The 17773-nt window shown below is 53.2% G+C and overlaps 1 protein-coding gene across 1 annotated transcript in view; it reads right to left on the bottom strand.

The window, feature by feature from the left end:
- The window catches only part of GNL1 (G protein nucleolar 1 (putative)), a 176334-nt gene that overhangs the window by 26826 nt on the left and 131735 nt on the right, over window positions 1–17773 (bottom strand). Inside the window, exons 10-11 of the mRNA XM_078641705.1 lie at window positions 13820–13994; window positions 7166–7306 (exon numbers count right to left, since the gene is read on the bottom strand). Coding sequence (XP_078497831.1) covers window positions 7166–7306; window positions 13820–13994 — 316 coding nt within the window. The remainder of the gene's footprint in view (window positions 1–7165; window positions 7307–13819; window positions 13995–17773) is intronic.

Genomic DNA, 17773 nt, shown 5'->3' with positions numbered 1-17773 from the left:
CAAACGTATGAAACAAGAACAGCACCTTTCCCAATCTCCTTGAGAGTAGGCTGGGAGACACTTTGAGCGACTTTGGCCCTGCAACTCAAAGCTCTTCGCCTGGAGCAGAGGGCAGTCCTGGCGAACGACGAAGCTGACGGTCGTCATCTCGAACAACTACGAGAAGAAATAGGACACCTTTCACTGGGGAGAGGGGTTGGCCTAACGGCTAAGGCGCTCGACCTCGGGAACTTGGTTCGAGTCTCGGTAACGACGCCAAAAACCCCCTGTGATTCTGGGCAAATCACTTAATCTCCCCGTGCCTAAAATGAAAGTGTGTCCTCATGTAACGTAACTGGTGCTATGTAAAGCGCTCTGATAACTGATTCGGTTCGGTTCTAGTTCGCGCTATATAAAACTCTGCAAAAAAAAAAAAAAAAAAAAAAACAACTTGAGTCGGCTAATCAGATGTGAAGGTCCTCTATTGTGCTGGTCTCTGGGTTGGGCGCTAAGAATGGGAAGCTGCTTCACTGGTTGGCGTCTCGCCCTCTCGCTAATAGAATTGCCCCAGAGATTCTTGACATGGAAGGGCACACATATCGCACTGCGCAGCTATCACACAGGCCTTCGCTGGCTATTACACATCCCTTTATTCATTAGATCAACGACCGGACCTAGAATCCATGCACCAATTCCTACAAGACATTCCCCTTCTGCGACTGACTGATCCGGAGACACGCTGACAGGACAGGCAGTCACCTTACAGGAGGTTGCGGAGGCAGTCTCATCTATAGAGTTTGGAAAGACGGCAGGCCCAGACGGCTTCTCAGCGCAATATTAAACAGCATTTAGGGAGACTTTAGTGCTACGTCTCCATGCTGAGGAAGTGGTGGAGACAGGCACCTTCCCACCCGAAACAGATATGGCCACGGTAGTGGTCATCCCCAAAACACCCCCCCCCCTTCTGCATCATGTTCAGACTATCGTCCTATCTCTCTGATCACCACTGAAGTCAAAATCTACGCTACTATCCTAGCCGCACGCCTCAAACCAACACTCGCCAGTTTAATGCACCCCGACCAGCGTGGCTTCATGCCCCGCCGCAGCAAGAGGCATTGCTTGCGACGCTACATGTGGCCCTGGCCCATCACCACCTCCACTCCCCTTTATTGATCGATTTTGAAAAAGCCTTCAATACAGTTGATTGGCAGTACCTGGGGAGCGTGCTGAATGTAGCGGGATGTGGCCCATATTTCCAAAAACTGGTGCGAGTACTTTACTCCAACCATTCGGCTCGGGTCCTGATAAATGGTGCAGTCTCAGATGTTTTTCCGATTCGTCGGCGAATGAGACAGGGCTGCCCATTGTCTCCCCTCCCCTTTGCCCTGGCAATAGAACTGCTCGCCCGGCTCATCAAATGCGACGCACAACTGCAGGGCTGGCACTGGCAGGGATCATACGAGAACCGCATCGTATTATATGCAGACAACATCCTGCTTTTCCTTGCAGATCCGGTCCTGGTTGCCTCCAGATTCTGCAATTATATAGGGCGGCATCTGGCCTGCACCTAAATCCTGCCAAATGAACGCTAATACCCCTTCATGCATCACAAGACTGTGTGGACTGGCAAACAGATATCCCCATATGACGCCTCGCCTTTAAATACCTAGGAATCTGGGCGGTGCTCCCCCCAGAACTTATCTGGTCACTCAATCTCACCCCTCTGATCAAGAGAATGAAGGAAGACCTTCGCAGGTGGCACCCCCTACCCCTGAATCCTTTGGGGAAAATTGCCCTGTTCAAAATGATGGTGCTTCCTCAATTCATTTACATACTCCAAAACCCCCTGCTTCATTTCCCACGATGATGGGTCCAAGAGTTAGATACAATGACCACAGCTTTTCTTTGGGGAAACTCCAGACCACGTATGGCTCTTACAGACTGCCAACAAGCCCCATACGACAGAGAGATGGAGAGGACAAATCTCTTCTTGTATTACATTGCCACCCGTCTCCTGGTGATACATTGCTGGTTTCCTGGTGGTGGACCGACCCAGCTTACCGATTGGAGCTTGGAGAATTGGGGTTCTCACAGATCCAGGAGATGCTTTACGGTTCCCCAGTCCCTTCCGGAGGTGACTCGGGCGGTTCTGCTCGCGTGACGCACAGCACTACGTTTTACACAGTGGGATGCAAACCTTACACTGAAGACACCCCTGTGGCATTGCACCTGACTGGGAGAGGCGATGGGACTGGAACGGTTTTAAAGATGGGACCCGATTGGGATCAGACACTTGGGGGATGTGTGGTCGAGGGGACACCTACACGCGTTTCAGGACCTGGAGCACATTTACTCTCTGCGTCCCATTCAATTTAACAGGTATCTGTAACTTCATCACGCATCACCATCCATGTCCCCGCAGGCACCAGACCTCCAGAGTTCAGCCCAAATGGAAGCCAAAGCCTTATGGGTAATCTAGGGAAGGGAGGGATATCCCAAACCTATGGCTCCTTGGTGAATAACTCCCCCGCTGATGGGGGGAGCCCGAGGGACCTGTGGGGGCAGTGGCTAGTTCTCCTGGAGGAAGAGGATTGGAGAGGTGCCCTCATGGCCCCTCGAGTGATCACTATCTCTGCGAACAAATGGATGGTGGCAGTGGATAATTCGAACAGCCAGCACCTCCGTTCTGTTTGCATTACGGTTTAGATAATAACTCTCTCCTTCAAAGCGTGCTCTATGTCTTTATATACCGTGCCACCCACAGTACCACACAATATATGCAGAATTCTCCGCATAAATAACTGAAATTTAGAACATAGACCGAGCACAGCAAAAATAAGTAAACAGCTGACTTTCCACAATCAGCAAAAGTATATAATACAAAAAATCATGTAGGTAATTTGTTCAGCAAACGATCTTCATCACAGTTGTTCAGTTGTTACAACATTTGATACAGCTACAGCCGACGCGTGTTTCGTCGCCATTCGCGACTTATTCAAGGCTCCAGTGGCAAGTATAGTCAAAAAACGAACATCGCGTATGTTCAAGCAGATCAAATCGCACGAGGTCTGGATGAAGTTTGTCCAGATCAATCTAAAAGTCTTTCAAGTGTAGACTGGTACTGGAAAAACCAAATATGCGCGTTGGTTTTCTTCGTACTCCTACCATTGTGGTCATACTTCCGTGGCAGAACTGTGCACATGAAGCCTGGGTCAGCTTTTGTGTGGCAGCTCTTTTGAATGAGCAAGCCGTCCCAGATACTGTACGAGATGGAAACATCCAGTGAGGTTGCTTCAAGGAGTCGCAGAGAAAACAGACACCTTTTTCATTGGATTCTAATGACGCTTTGATGAGATATTGAGCATTGTGTCAACTGACCCTTACTAAACGGAAAGAGACTAAGGTAGCGCATAGATACCACATGGCTGTCACCTTCCTCGTCAGCGGGATGTTCCTCCTCAAAGAGTTCCCCTCCTCCCCACACGTCGTCCTCTTAGTCCAGGTGAAAGGGAGACCTAGCTGCATGCCAGCTCACCAGCTTTGATTTTACCAGTTGGAATTTTCAAATGTAAGCATGTTAACTAGTATTTAACGTAAGCATGTTAACTAGTATTCAACCCAGGCGTGTTAACCAGTATTCAACTAAAGCATGTTAACTAGTATTCAGAGTTACTGCCTGTGTGTCCGAGTGCAAGTAATGAGGTGGCAGAAACCCCACCGGGAGCAGCATCTCAGCCCGGGCACTCCACCGGACATTCACTGCACTTGACCTGGTCATCTGTACTCTGGAGACCGATGTCTTTACTGCTGGACAGACGGCTGGCTGGTGAGACGTCCTTGACCTGGTCAGCTGTACTCTGGAGAGCGGTGGCTCTTGCTTGGCTAGCATTCAGTAGTCAAAGATTTGGGAGATACTGGATTCAGACTTGCTGGACAAGGACATTTTTTACGGTAAAAGATCATAAGTGGACTTTCACACCCAAGTGACTCCACACTACAAACCACTCAGTGAAAAGGATTTCAGGATTGGCAGAGAAAGTGATAATGAGGACGTAAGAACACACAGTAGGGACTTTACTTCAGTGAAGGCTCCTCCTCTTCGAGGTTAAGGGACAATTCATTACTTTTCCTGAAGTTTAGAGGCACAGCCCCTGGAGTGCTCCTCACCAGGCGATGCCCCCACCGAGAGTAAAAGACAGACCATAGTTGGATGCTGCTAGGGAATCTGGCCGCCTGCCAAGGGACTGGAGACACGCTGAGATAGTGGTCTTCTGCAAACCGGGGAGACCCCCGGACCGCCATGAATCCTATCGCCCTATCTCGCTTCTGAATATCGAGGCTAAGATACTGGCCAAGGCCCTCGCTAACCGCCTCCTCCCATTAATTACCACCCTGGTCCATCCAGACCAGGCTGGCTTTATGCCACACAGAGCTACCAGGCATAATATTAGGTGGGCCCAAGCTGCTTTGGAAATGATGAGCGGTCGGAACCCAAGCGGCTCTTTTACTGGCAGATATAGATCGAGCATTTGACTCACTTGAGCTGGGTCTATCTGCAAGCGCTCCTGTCTCGCCTAAATCTTGGACCCCATTTTCTCTCCTACATTCGGCTGCTATATACCGACTTGACGGCATCGGTGCGGGTGGCGGGCGCGACCTCGGAGGCCTTCCCTATTGGGCGGGGCACCCGCCAGGGATGTTCCCTCTCGCCATATCTATTTGCTCTCGCCATGGAACCTCTGGCGGCGTGGGTAAGCATAGATGCGCAGATGAAGGGATTTGAGTGGGACTCTGGGCCGTCCGATAGGATTGCTCTCTACGCAGACGACGTGCTGTTCTTCCTCACCGACCTTAATAGGTCAGGCCCAAGAGTTCTTGAAATCCTGAGGGTATTTGGTGAAGTCTCTGGACTTCATCTCAATGTACAAAAATCTACTCTATGGACCCTGGGGTGGTGTGGCGCTGGGTGACTGGGCGTCGGCCCTACAGCAGGAGGTGGGGGGCCTTAAATACCTCGGAGTATTCTTGTCGGATATACCGGGAGTCTCGTGGGAACGTAACATCGTTCCGGTATGGGACAGGGTTCGGTCTGACATGAAGACATGGTTCCGCATGCCCCTCAATCTATATGGCCGCTCGGCCATATTTAAGATGGTGGCCCTCCCTCGTCTGCTCTATCAGTTACAAAACCACCCTTACCCTATCTCACCGCAGTGGTTTCGCCAGGTCAATTCGGCGCTGGGCCGCTTCTTCTGGGCTGGGGGTGCTGTCCGAGTAGCGCTTCGCACCTGCTTCCTAGCCACGTATTGTGGCGGCCTGGCGTCATCAGATATTTTATCTTACTACCAGGCTTCCCACCTGCTGGTTTTAAACGAGTGGTGGTGTGGTGATCGTAGCGACCCGGCCTATGCCCTGGAACGCTATTTGATGGAACCCAATACATTACATGAGCTACTGTACTCAGCAGGAAAGAGGAAGTAACTCCCAATGGTTACACAGGTGGTATTCCAAGTATGGTGTTGAGCGCTAGGCCGCATGGGATGGTGGAATACGCTGACGCAGGAGACCCCGCTGTGGCACAATGGCCGCTTACCGGCTCTGGCGGCCCTGCAGGGGTTTTGCGGCTGGGATGCGATAGGGATCTCAGCTCTGGGTCATGTCATGAAGGGGACAACCCTTAAATCGTTCCAGGCACTGAGGGACGAATATGACATGCCGAAAACCCAATTCTTGAAATATCTGCAGTTTAGACACGCTATCTCCCCCGCCCTTGCCGGAGTTCAGCCCTCTGGAAGCTAAGTTGTTTATGGGGGAACTAGAGGATAAGAAAATATCCCGCATCTATCAATCACTCGTGACCCACTGCTCCCCCTCCCTGGATAACTTACGATCTACTTGGCAGAGAGATGTAGGAGAATTTGATGAGGAGAGCTGGAGAGAGGCCCTAGCGGCCCCGAGGGAGACGGCCATCGTTGTGCGACTGCGTTTCATCCAATTTAAATACCTTCACAGGGCCTATTATACGAGAGAGAGATTGCATAGGGCTGGTCTGATTGCCTCCCCTGACTGTCTGAGATGTGGCCGAGAGGTGGGCGCGTTTGTACATACGGTGTACCTGCGGGGCATTGGAAAGATACTGGAAGCGAGTTTGGGATTGCTTAGATGAGGTGCTGGGTTGGACACTCCCCCGTACATCACAGCTGGGTCTTTTACATGTTCTGGAGCAAGTGGGGGGCAACATCTATAAAAGACACTTACTACTCCTGGGCCTAGTGGTGGCTAAACGGGATATGGCCCGTGCCTTGAAAAGCCCTCGAGCTCCCCCGATAGAGGCCTGGAAACAGGGCCTGGACTACTATATGGGTTGAGAACGTCCGGTGTTTGAGGCCCGGGGTTGCCCCAAAAAGCACTTAAAAATTTGGAAGAGGTGGGTGGACTATAGAGGGCTGTGGCTGGAGCCGCCGACGCAACATGATGTCACTAGTGAGCAAATGTTTGGTGAACCAGGGCGTGGGTAAGAGTGTATTGCCTTTTTCATACGGACTACTTTATCTGAGGTGGATGGACATCGTGAACGGGATTAGGTGGGACCCGGGAGGGGGGTAGTTCCTATTGGGTGGGGGGCTAGGGGTTATTCGACAATGTTGATTGGTCCTGATTTCTATTTGATTGCTTCTCTCTGTATTTTGATCTAATGCTCACGGCTCCTCCGGTGTTCGGAGTACCGTGGATTTTTTGCAATCTTCCCTAAGACAACAATAAAATTTGTTCTGAAAAAAAAAGACAGACCATGAACGTGTCCTCGGGGTGCAGTAAGATTAATGGCAACAGAAGCTGCCCACAAACATCTGCAAAGTACAGTCATTTTGCAATCCCGGCGTTCTCGAATAAGAGGCCCCTTCATTATCCAGTCTGGACATTTACCTTCACAAAGGGGACAACAGGAATGTAAGTCCTCAGAAGGCCTGACTGCTTGCAACCTGAGCGAGTGAGGAAATACAAACCAACCAGCCACAGCCTTGGCAACCCTCTAGTGTCAAACCTAGGCAGATATTCAATTAGACGTCTGAGGACCGGGCGGACACTTCCCATGTTTATAAGTCACATATCCTGCACCTACTGTTGGACCTGCGCTACAAGGAAAAGAACAGAGCCCCACACAGGGAAAGCTGCCAAGTGACCTTACCTTTCTGTGCCGTGTACCCCGGCGGCCTCATGCAGAGGCAGAGCCGTCCATCCACTGCCAGCCGGAGGATGCTGTTGGCCGCTCTATACACGTCATTTCTCGCAGCCTTCGCAGTCTTGTAACCTCTCTTTTCAGCCCAGGCTGCAACAATAACACAAAATAGAAACTGGAGTCAGAAAACGTCATTTCACTGGCACCCGCACGCAGGCACCCGCCAGAGGCCCCGCAGGCAGGCACACGCCAGAGGCCCCGCAGGCAGACACCCCTTAGAGGCCCCGCAGGCAGGCACACGCCAGAGGCCCCGCAGGCAGGCACACGCCAGAGGCCCCGCAGGCAGGCACACGCCAGAGGCCCCGCAGGCACCCGCCAGAGGCCCCGCAGGCAGGCACACGCCAGAGGCCCCGCAGGCAGGCACACGCCAGAGGCCCCGCAGGCAGGCACACGCCAGAGGCCCCGCAGGCAGGCACACGCCAGAGGCCCCGCAGGCAGGCACACGCCAGAGGCCCCGCAGGCAGGCACACGCCAGAGGCCCCGCAGGCACCCGCCAGAGGCCCCGCAGGCAGGCACACGCCAGAGGCCCCGCAGGCAGACACCCCTTAGAGGCCCCGCAGGCAGGCACACGCCAGAGGCCCCGCAGGCAGGCACACGCCAGAGGCCCCGCAGGCAGGCACACGCCAGAGGCCCCGCAGGCACCCGCCAGAGGCCCCGCAGGCAGGCACACGCCAGAGGCCCCGCAGGCACCCGCCAGAGGCCCCGCAGGCAGACACCCCTTAGAGGCCCCGCAGGCAGGCACACGCCAGAGGCCCCGCAGGCAGGCACACGCCAGAGGCCCCGCAGGCAGGCACACGCCAGAGGCCCCGCAGGCAGGCACACGCCAGAGGCCCCGCAGGCAGGCACACGCCAGAGGCCCCGCAGGCAGGCACACGCCAGAGGCCCCGCAGGCACCCGCCAGAGGCCCCGCAGGCAGGCACACGCCAGAGGCCCCGCAGGCAGACACCCCTTAGAGGCCCCGCAGGCAGGCACACGCCAGAGGCCCCGCAGGCAGGCACACGCCAGAGGCCCCGCAGGCAGGCACACGCCAGAGGCCCCGCAGGCAGGCACACGCCAGAGGCCCCGCAGGCAGGCACACGCCAGAGGCCCCGCAGGCAGGCACACGCCAGAGGCCCCGCAGGCAGGCACACGCCAGAGGCCCCGCAGGCAGACACCCCTTAGAGGCCCCGCAGGCAGGCACACGCCAGAGGCCCCGCAGGCAGGCACACGCCAGAGGCCCCGCAGGCAGGCACACGCCAGAGGCCCCGCAGGCACCCGCCAGAGGCCCCGCAGGCAGGCACACGCCAGAGGCCCCGCAGGCACCCGCCAGAGGCCCCGCAGGCAGACACCCCTTAGAGGCCCCGCAGGCAGGCACACGCCAGAGGCCCCGCAGGCAGGCACACGCCAGAGGCCCCGCAGGCAGGCACACGCCAGAGGCCCCGCAGGCAGGCACACGCCAGAGGCCCCGCAGGCAGGCACCCGCCAGAGGCCCCGCAGGCAGGCACACGCCAGAGGCCCCGCAGGCAGACACCCCTTAGAGGCCCCGCAGGCAGGCACACGCCAGAGGCCCCGCAGGCAGGCACACGCCAGAGGCCCCGCAGGCAGGCACACGCCAGAGGCCCCGCAGGCACACGCTAGAGGCCCCGCAGGCAGGCACACGCCAGAGGCCCCGCACTCAGGCACACGCCAGAGGCCCCGCAGGCAGGCACACGCCAGAGGCCCCGCAGGCACACGCTAGAGGCCCCGCAGGCAGGCACACGCCAGAGGCCCCGCACTCAGGCACACGCCAGAGGCCCCGCAGGCAGGCACACGCCAGAGGCCCCGCAGGCAGACACCCCTTAGAGGCCCCGCAGGCAGGCACACGCCAGAGGCCCCGCAGGCAGGCACACGCCAGAGGCCCCGCAGGCAGGCACACGCCAGAGGCCCCGCAGGCAGGCACACGCCAGAGGCCCCGCACTCAGGCACCCGCCAGAGGCCCCGCACTCAGGCACCCGCCAGAGGCCCCGCACTCAGGCACCCGCCAGAGGCCCTGCACTCAGGCACCCGCCAGAGGCCCTGCACTCAGGCACCCGCCAGAGGCCCTGCACTCAGGCACACGCCAGAGGCCCTGCACTCAGGCACACGCCAGAGGCCCTGCACTCAGGCACACGCCAGAGGCCCTGCACTCAGGCACACGCCAGAGGCCCTGCACTCAGGCACACGCCAGAGGCCCTGCACTCAGGCACACGCCAGAGGCCCTGCACTCAGGCACACGCCAGAGGCCCTGCACTCAGGCACACGCCAGAGGCCCTGCACTCAGGCACACGCCAGAGGCCCTGCACTCAGGCACCCTGCAACCTACAGGGTAACAGAGCTCACCTGGACATCAACACATACAATCCCCAGCCTGGAGTACTACCAGTGGATTTGTAAGGGTTTTGTCCAAGTGGATTGTGGGAATTGAAGTCTCACACTGTCAAGGACCCTTTTGGAGATTCAAGAACCTTGGGTTGACAGTTGGACACTTTGGGACCCGCAAGAAGTATTTCAGGAAAGCGGTCTGACAGGACCCCGCCTGCTGGAGGAGGCTGCACAAGGCTGGAGAGAGATTCTCCAGAACAATTGCTAAAGGTGAACGTGTCCCTGTCAGAGGCAGCGAAATGACCAAAAGGGGCACTGTTGGTTTCTAAGCACTAGAAAGTGACTCATCTTTAAACAATCATATCTCTGGTTCCCTACAGTGGACCTTTTTCGTTTTGGTGTCATTTAAAAGATAAACATATTCCCTATTTTTATAAATTGGTGTTGGATTTTTATTTTGTATTGTGTCTTAATTATTTACTGAATTGGTGTTTTTAAATGCTTTACATACCTGTCTTTGAAGTTAAGCCGGTCTGCTCGCAGCCACGCTACCAAGGGGTGAGCATGGGAATACTTTTCTAAGACATATTCTGAGCCCTATACTGTGCTAGTGGCCTAATTGCCAGTGGCAGATATAGATTTGCCCCTACGAATAATCCACTTTCCAACATACACCCACTCACATATCCACTCACACACATACATACAGTCACATGCTCACTCAGACACTGAGGCACTCACTCACATACCCATTCAGGTACCGATGCACCCACATACAGACTGACTCGGAGAGTGATGCATCTATGTACAGACCCACTCAGACTCACGCACCCACTTACATACCACTCACAGATCCACTGGGACACTCATCCACCCACTCACAGATCCACTGGGACACTCATCCACCCACTCACAGATCCACTGGGACACTCATCCACCCACTCACAGATCCACTGGGACACTCATCCACCCACTCACAGATCCACTGGGACACTCATCCACCCACTCACAGATCCACTGGGACACTCATCCACCCACTCACAGATCCACTGGGACACTCATCCACCCACTCACAGATCCACTGGGACACTCATCCACCCACTCACAGATCCACTGGGACACTCATCCACCCACTCACAGATCCACTGGGACACTCATCCACCCACTCACAGATCCACTGGGACACTCATCCACCCACTCACAGATCCACTGGGACACTCATCCACCCACTCACAGATGCACTGGGACACTCATCCACCACTCACAGATCCACTGGGACACTCATCCACCCACTCACAGATCCACTGGGACACTCATCCACCCACTCACAGATGCACTGGGACACTCATCCACCCACTCACAGATCCACTGGGACACTCATCCACCCACTCACAGATCCACTGGGACACTCATCCACCACTCACAGATCCACTGGGACACTCATCCACCCACTCACAGATCCACTGGGACACTCATCCACCCACTCACAGATCCACTGGGACACTCATCCACCCACTCACAGATGCACTGGGACACTCATCCACCACTCACAGATCCACTGGGACACTCATCCACCCACTCACAGATCCACTGGGACACTCATCCACCCACTCACAGATCCACTGGGACACTCATCCACCCACTCACAGATGCACTGGGACACTCATCCACCCACTCACAGATCCACTGGGACACTCATCCACCCACTCACAGATCCACTGGGACACTCATCCACCCACTCACAGATCCACTGGGACACTCATCCACCACTCACAGATCCACTGGGGCACTCATCCACCCACTCACAGATCCACTGGGGCACTCATCCACCCACTCACAGATCCACTGGGGCACTCATCCACCCACTCACAGATCCACTGGGGCACTCATCCACCCACTCACAGATCCACTGGGGCACTCATCCACCCACTCACAGACCCACTGAGACACTCATCCACCCACTCACAGACCCACTGAGACACTCATCCACCCACTCACAGACCCACTGGGGCACTCATCCACCACTCACAGATCCACTGGGACACTCATCCACCCACTCACAGATCCACTGGGACACTCATCCACCCACTCACAGATCCACTGGGACACTCATCCACCCACTCACAGATCCACTGGGACACTCATCCACCCACTCACAGATCCACTGGGACACTCATCCACCCACTCACAGATCCAGTCAAATAGTCATACTTACTTACAAACGTACAAAGGCACAAAGAAGTACGCAGCCAATCACAGACCCACTGTGACACTGATGCATACACTCAGACGCACTGAGCCAGTCACACATTTAGTTACAGAAGTATTGATAAGACTGATCATCATCTCACAGATCGTGTCAAACACTTATACATTGAACGAGACTTCGCGATACAGTGATGCACGCAGCCACAGATTACACTGAAAGCGTTATGCACGGTTTTATATGGATATTAAGGGAGCTGTGCATGCCGTTATACATTCACTTAACAGTAAAGCTCCCACCAAGCCACCGCAAACCGATATGCTTCGGGGACCAGCAACCCGGGACATAGCAGGAGCCGACCCTGTGGGATGGCAGTTCCCAGGGCCATCTATATTCTAGGGGGGGGGAATCTGCACGACCCCCCTCTTTTCTTGTTTGCACGGCCTTCCCAGGAGAGGTGATGGTCCCAGAGGCAGTCCACGAGCCCCCCCAATTACAAATTGATGATGGCCCCCGGGGATGTGGTGGTCCCCTGTGCCCAGTCCGAGAGCCCCTCCCAACAAAAAAAGGCATAAGCCCCGGGGAGGTGGTGGTCCCAGGGGAATGCATAAGCTGCAGGAGAGGGGGCCAGTGCCCTGCCTCTTTTGGCAAATGCCCTTGGGACCTGGCCCACCTATCGACTGATAAGTATACAAGCGCAGAAGCCCACTGCTCCCACCAAAATATATATTTTTTTTAGGTAACAGTTTTTTGCCCTGGGGTTTTCCTCAAGGCCCCCCCCCCCCCTCCCCCCATACCCCTCCCCAAGAGGCCTAGGGGTCAGAGTTTTCCTACCCGGCCCTCCTACTTTTTTTAAAACATTTTTTCAGGGACTCGGCTCAGAGTCCTAAGATGGCTGCCAACAATTCCTGGTTTGAAGTGATGGCAGCCAATCATATCTTGGCACGAGATTGGGAGGGTTAGCGGAGCCTTTGTGTCCCTCTATATATGCAATTTTGCATTGTACTTAATATTTCAAAAACTACTGAACAAATTTACGCCAATTTTAACAAAAAAGTCACTTTCTAGAGCACAAGCTAACTTTGTACCAAATTTTGTGAAATTTCGTTCAGCAGTTCGGGCTGTACTCATGTCTTAAATCTCTATAGGGATTAACATGAGGAAAAAGGCGTTTTGGGACCCCCTTTTTCTCGGCCCCTGCTTGATGGATACCCCGAAACGTTCAATAGAGCAGCTGGAGTGAGTGTTATACTAGTTTTGAAAAATTTGCGAGGATTCGTCAAACTACGGCAAAGTTATTGACAAATGAAATAACGATCTGCCTACGGAAGCTACATCTTAACTAAAACTACTGTGACCGCCAGTAGGATGGAGATATATATATATATATATATATATATATATATATATATATATATATATATATATATATATATATACGCGCACACACACACACACACACACACACACACACACTTAAACTTGTATGCGTGGTAGAGGCATATACGTTGTACAAACAATTGTAAAAAACCCGTAGTAAAGACTGTTTCTCGTCCGCGTCAGTCACCGACATTATGACGGTAAAGGATCGGTCACATGGAAGCTGGTAGAAAACCAATCCCACCCACCCTCCAAAAAAAGTGGGTGAAGGTAAAATGTCCCCCATCAGCCATTGTCTTTCTGGCTGGGTAGAGTGGACAGAAGTCGCCCTCAAAGGAAGGGGTGCTTCCTTGAGGTCAGAATGGATCTCTTCTGGTGCCTGGTATCAGGTGTACAACTGTCGCGCTCTGTGACGGAAATGCACACAGAACGGTCTGGAACATGCAGGAGGACACCGCAACACCGGTTTACAAAGCCAAACAGAGGACGTTTATCCCACATACCCATACCCAAGACTTTTCTATACCTCACACTATTCCAGAGAGAAATTCCAAACACCCCACTCATCCCTCATCCTCAAAGGCCTACATAATGCCAGAACCTGGGGTCGTCCTCGACAGAATGAGGAAAACAATACTATGGGAACTGATCTTGCAGCACCATCTCCCCTCAGCTCACTCTGCATCAGGGCTTCGTACCTTCACAGACATCCCAGGCGCACCACTGTGTCCTCTTCGGGCCCTCGGAGGTGCTCTCTTCCGCGTACGGATGCTTCAGCTTTAAGAGGGAGGGCACTGGTATCCGGACGGACAGGTAACCGACCGAGGAGTAAGGCTCTTGTATTTGGGCGATAGGATAGATTCCGGAAAGGATCTGCAAGAGAAACAGAAATTATATCAGAGGACCCATTGGTAACCAAACATGGTCTGAGAATCTCACTGCACCCCAATAAACCCCAACACAGAGGAATGTGAAATCCCCTGAACCCCAGCTCTGTTAGAGGGCCCCCCATGGAATCTCTGAACAGGAACATTAACAAAAAGTCCGATCACAGCCCCCCTAAACCCTAAACTACTAGATAACGTCCAGTAAACCCACTGAATACTAACATGAACAGTGTGTTGCAAACAACTCCGCTCCTCAGTCCTATCCACTGAAAGAGGGTCCCAAACCACTCTGCTCCTCAGTCTTAGCCACTATTAGAGGCTCCCAGACAACTCAGCTCCTCAGTCCTATCCTCTGTCAGTGGGCCCCAGAAGAACAAGTTACTTACCTCCGGTAAAAATGCATCCGGTAGAGACTCAGTCTAGCTGCAGATTCCTTAACTTGGGAATTCTCCCCACGGACAGACTAGTTCCGGAAACTTCTCAGCATTACCTCTGCGCGCCGGGGGAACGGCGCCGGATGGCTCCGCGCGACGTTGTCTCTGGATAGGTCGTCAACTGAACCATAAAAGTCCCCTCCGGCACGTCGACGTCGGCTTCTTCTGTGAAGCTTTGCACACAGAACACAGACGCATAGAAACCAGCTGTAGAAACAGTGCGAAAAAGAGGAAAGAACTTAAACAAAAATGGGAAAAGCATGGTATGATAATACCAGAGAAGACCCTCGAGGCAAAGGCCACAAAGTTGATGAAGCCCAAGTCACTTAGAACTGTGTGCAGAGGCGCGTGACACAGTACAGTACACCTCCTACTTCCAAAACCCTATTCCAGGAGGAAAGGGTGCAACTCTGACCATATACCAAGAGGAATGGGTGGAAGAGAACTCCATATAAGGTTAAAGAGACCAGACCAGCGGATCTGGCAAACTCCACCTAGACGTAAGCAGAATACGGAAAAAGGGAGGACCACTCCCACGCCAACCGTCAGTCAACCAGGGAGCGAGAGACTGAAGACCCCAAGACCAGACCTTAAAGTCAATCGCAGAGTGGGGAGGATGGGCGAGGCGTTCAGGAATCTGCGGCTAGACGATGTCTCTACCAGATGCATCATTATCCGAATAGAAGTAACTTGTTCATCTGATAGAAATATGTAGCCACAGATTCCCTAACTTGTGAATTAGATACCATAGCCATAAACTCTTGGGAGGAGGGTCTGCGAACCAATCCCACAAGAGGTCCAGGAAGACCAGTTGACCGAGAAACTCGGTCACAACTCAGTGGGAAAGGATAAGGAAGAGGGGACCTTTTCTAAAGGTGGTAAAGACCACAAAAACAACGCAAACACGGAATATGCACGAAGAGCAAGGAGCATGCTTCCTTAGGCATAGAAGAACCGACGTACAATGCCAGTGGTAACCCAACTCCAAGGAAAATAGACATGGAGCCAATTAAACTAAAGGCTACTTGGCCCCACCATAAAGTAGGTGGAAGACCACTGGGAGGGGCAGAGAACTCTCCAATGTGTATAATAAAGGACTGAGCCAACAGGTCGGCTAACCGGAGGATGGCATTCATCTTGAAAATGGCCACTAAAGGACCTAAAACAGGTCGTTAAGGGGAAAGAAGAGCCAAGGTATGAAGAAAACGTGCAATAGAATCCATCCAAGCACAAGAAAATTAATTAACTCTCCATCGCCAGGTGGGAAAAAAGATACATTGATACAGCGACACTGCCTTTGAGCACCGCGCCTGGTGCCAAGAAAAGAATCCGGAAAATCCGGCAAGGTAAAACCGAGCCTGGGGGGGAAAAAAGGGGGAGGGGGGTACAAAATTCCACACAAATCACCTGATGACAGTCAGGGTGCCAAATGTGAACCCCAAGTACACGAACGGGGACAGTCAACACCATAAGGCTCCTGCCTTGATGAGAGCAATTAGAAACCATAAGGCTCCTTCCCGGATAAGATCAATAGGAGGAGGCCCACCATACACTAACCCCCTTAACTCGAGTATGGTAAGGCCCTTGAACAACGAGACAGACATCAAACAAAGAAGACTACGAACATGGAGAACGTTTTATTCTCTATCCTCCTCCCCATTCTCCTACTTACTTGCTTAGTAGGTTAATTTTTTATTTTTAAAACAGAACGGATGGACATGACGTGGCTGAAAGCCTATGAAACACTAGACACTGGCTAAGTAGTACACCTATTCAGGTGATGCATGCCGCAGAGGCAACGCTCAAGGCACATTGACAACACCCCGACTGCCAATCATTGAAAGAGACAGGGGGGATTGGGGGGAGAGGTAGATCCTTCGTGAACAGAATAGGCCGGAGTGCAAGGCAACAATGCGTGCTGGAAGAATGTCCACAGGCATGTACTTACCAAGGGGAAAAACACGAAAGAATGCGCTTGTCCAAAGCACTTACCAATATTTAGACCGAGACAACAGGAATTATGTCAGCATATTCCTCCATCACCAAACAATACCCAAAAGAAAGACTCCCTCAAGACAGAGGAGAGGGAAATCCCAATAAGAAGGGCAACCATGAAATTGAAAGTACATATAGAACAGAAGTTCATACAAGGATCGATCAAAAGCCGTAAGGCAAGGGGAGCCCCCCTCACAACGGCCAAGAGGCAAGAACAACCGGTCCCACAATAACGTGTGGGAGAAAAGGTAGGTCACGGAATAGCCGTGGGGTTGGGCGGGAGGGAAAACAGGAAAAACTATCAGTTCTACAATCAAAACACCAACGCGACCGACCCCGCTGAGCGTCTGCTGGAGTGGGGACGGTCAATACCTGGGGATCCCGGATATTCCCCAACATCAGAGGAAGTCAAGTCCCCGGCTAGGGGAGCTGTGTACCCCCGAGGTTGGAGAGACAACCCCCTGACACTCTGCTACCGGTGGTGGGATTTGATGCCGTGCATGGGAGGGGCCAGCCACACTACAGGCCCATGACCACAAGGCGGCGCTTCCAAAACACAAGCTTCGGGAAAACAAGGTTCTGTGAAAGTCGCCCATCTTACCTACAGCTAAGAGAGATGGCGTAGCGCAACACAAGCGTGTGCGACGAAATCCACAAGGTGGATACAGCAACCAGGGGAAGTAAATGATACAACGTTGGTAATGCGTAAAAATTCCTTTGCAGAAAAAACATGCCGCCTTTGACACAATCGACGGACAGAAGGAGACAACTCCAATAGAGTGTAGAGCAAAGACTGCGCACCATGGATATGTGATAGAAACCCCAAGGGGGGAAAAAAAGGGGATGCGACCAAGTAACTGAACAAGGAACGCAATAAAAAGGGGCAATATCACACAATGCCAAAGGAAATTGCTTGATAAGGGATTTATGTAACGGAGGCATCCAAGGAACCCACCGTCCAGTGGAGTAGGGCCTTCGACATGGTCACAAACTAGAACCAAGGATCAGTAACACAATGATCTGGCGACCAACGCCACAGCGCTTATATGGCGTTGCAACAACAAGTAAGAATCGGAAAGGGGTAAGCTACAGGTCTGGCCCTCCTCGACTAGCCCGAAATCTACATAAGGCCGTATCTGCTTGGGCTCTAAAAAGATGGACCCCATCAAACGGCAATTCAAGCAAGACTGGCTGGACAGCGTCTAAAAACCCAGATGCCCAAAGCCAGGCATGGTGGCGCAATGCCACAGCGGACGCCATGGCTCGACCAATGGAATTGGTGGAGTCCACCCAACACCTGATGAGCAGTTCACTTGCCTGATGACCATCTGGCTTC

This window comes from Lissotriton helveticus, chromosome 5_1 (assembly GCF_964261635.1).
Source record: "Lissotriton helveticus chromosome 5_1, aLisHel1.1, whole genome shotgun sequence".
Taxonomy (NCBI): domain Eukaryota; kingdom Metazoa; phylum Chordata; class Amphibia; order Caudata; family Salamandridae; genus Lissotriton; species Lissotriton helveticus.
This window is presented reverse-complemented; position numbering and strand designations above follow the sequence as displayed.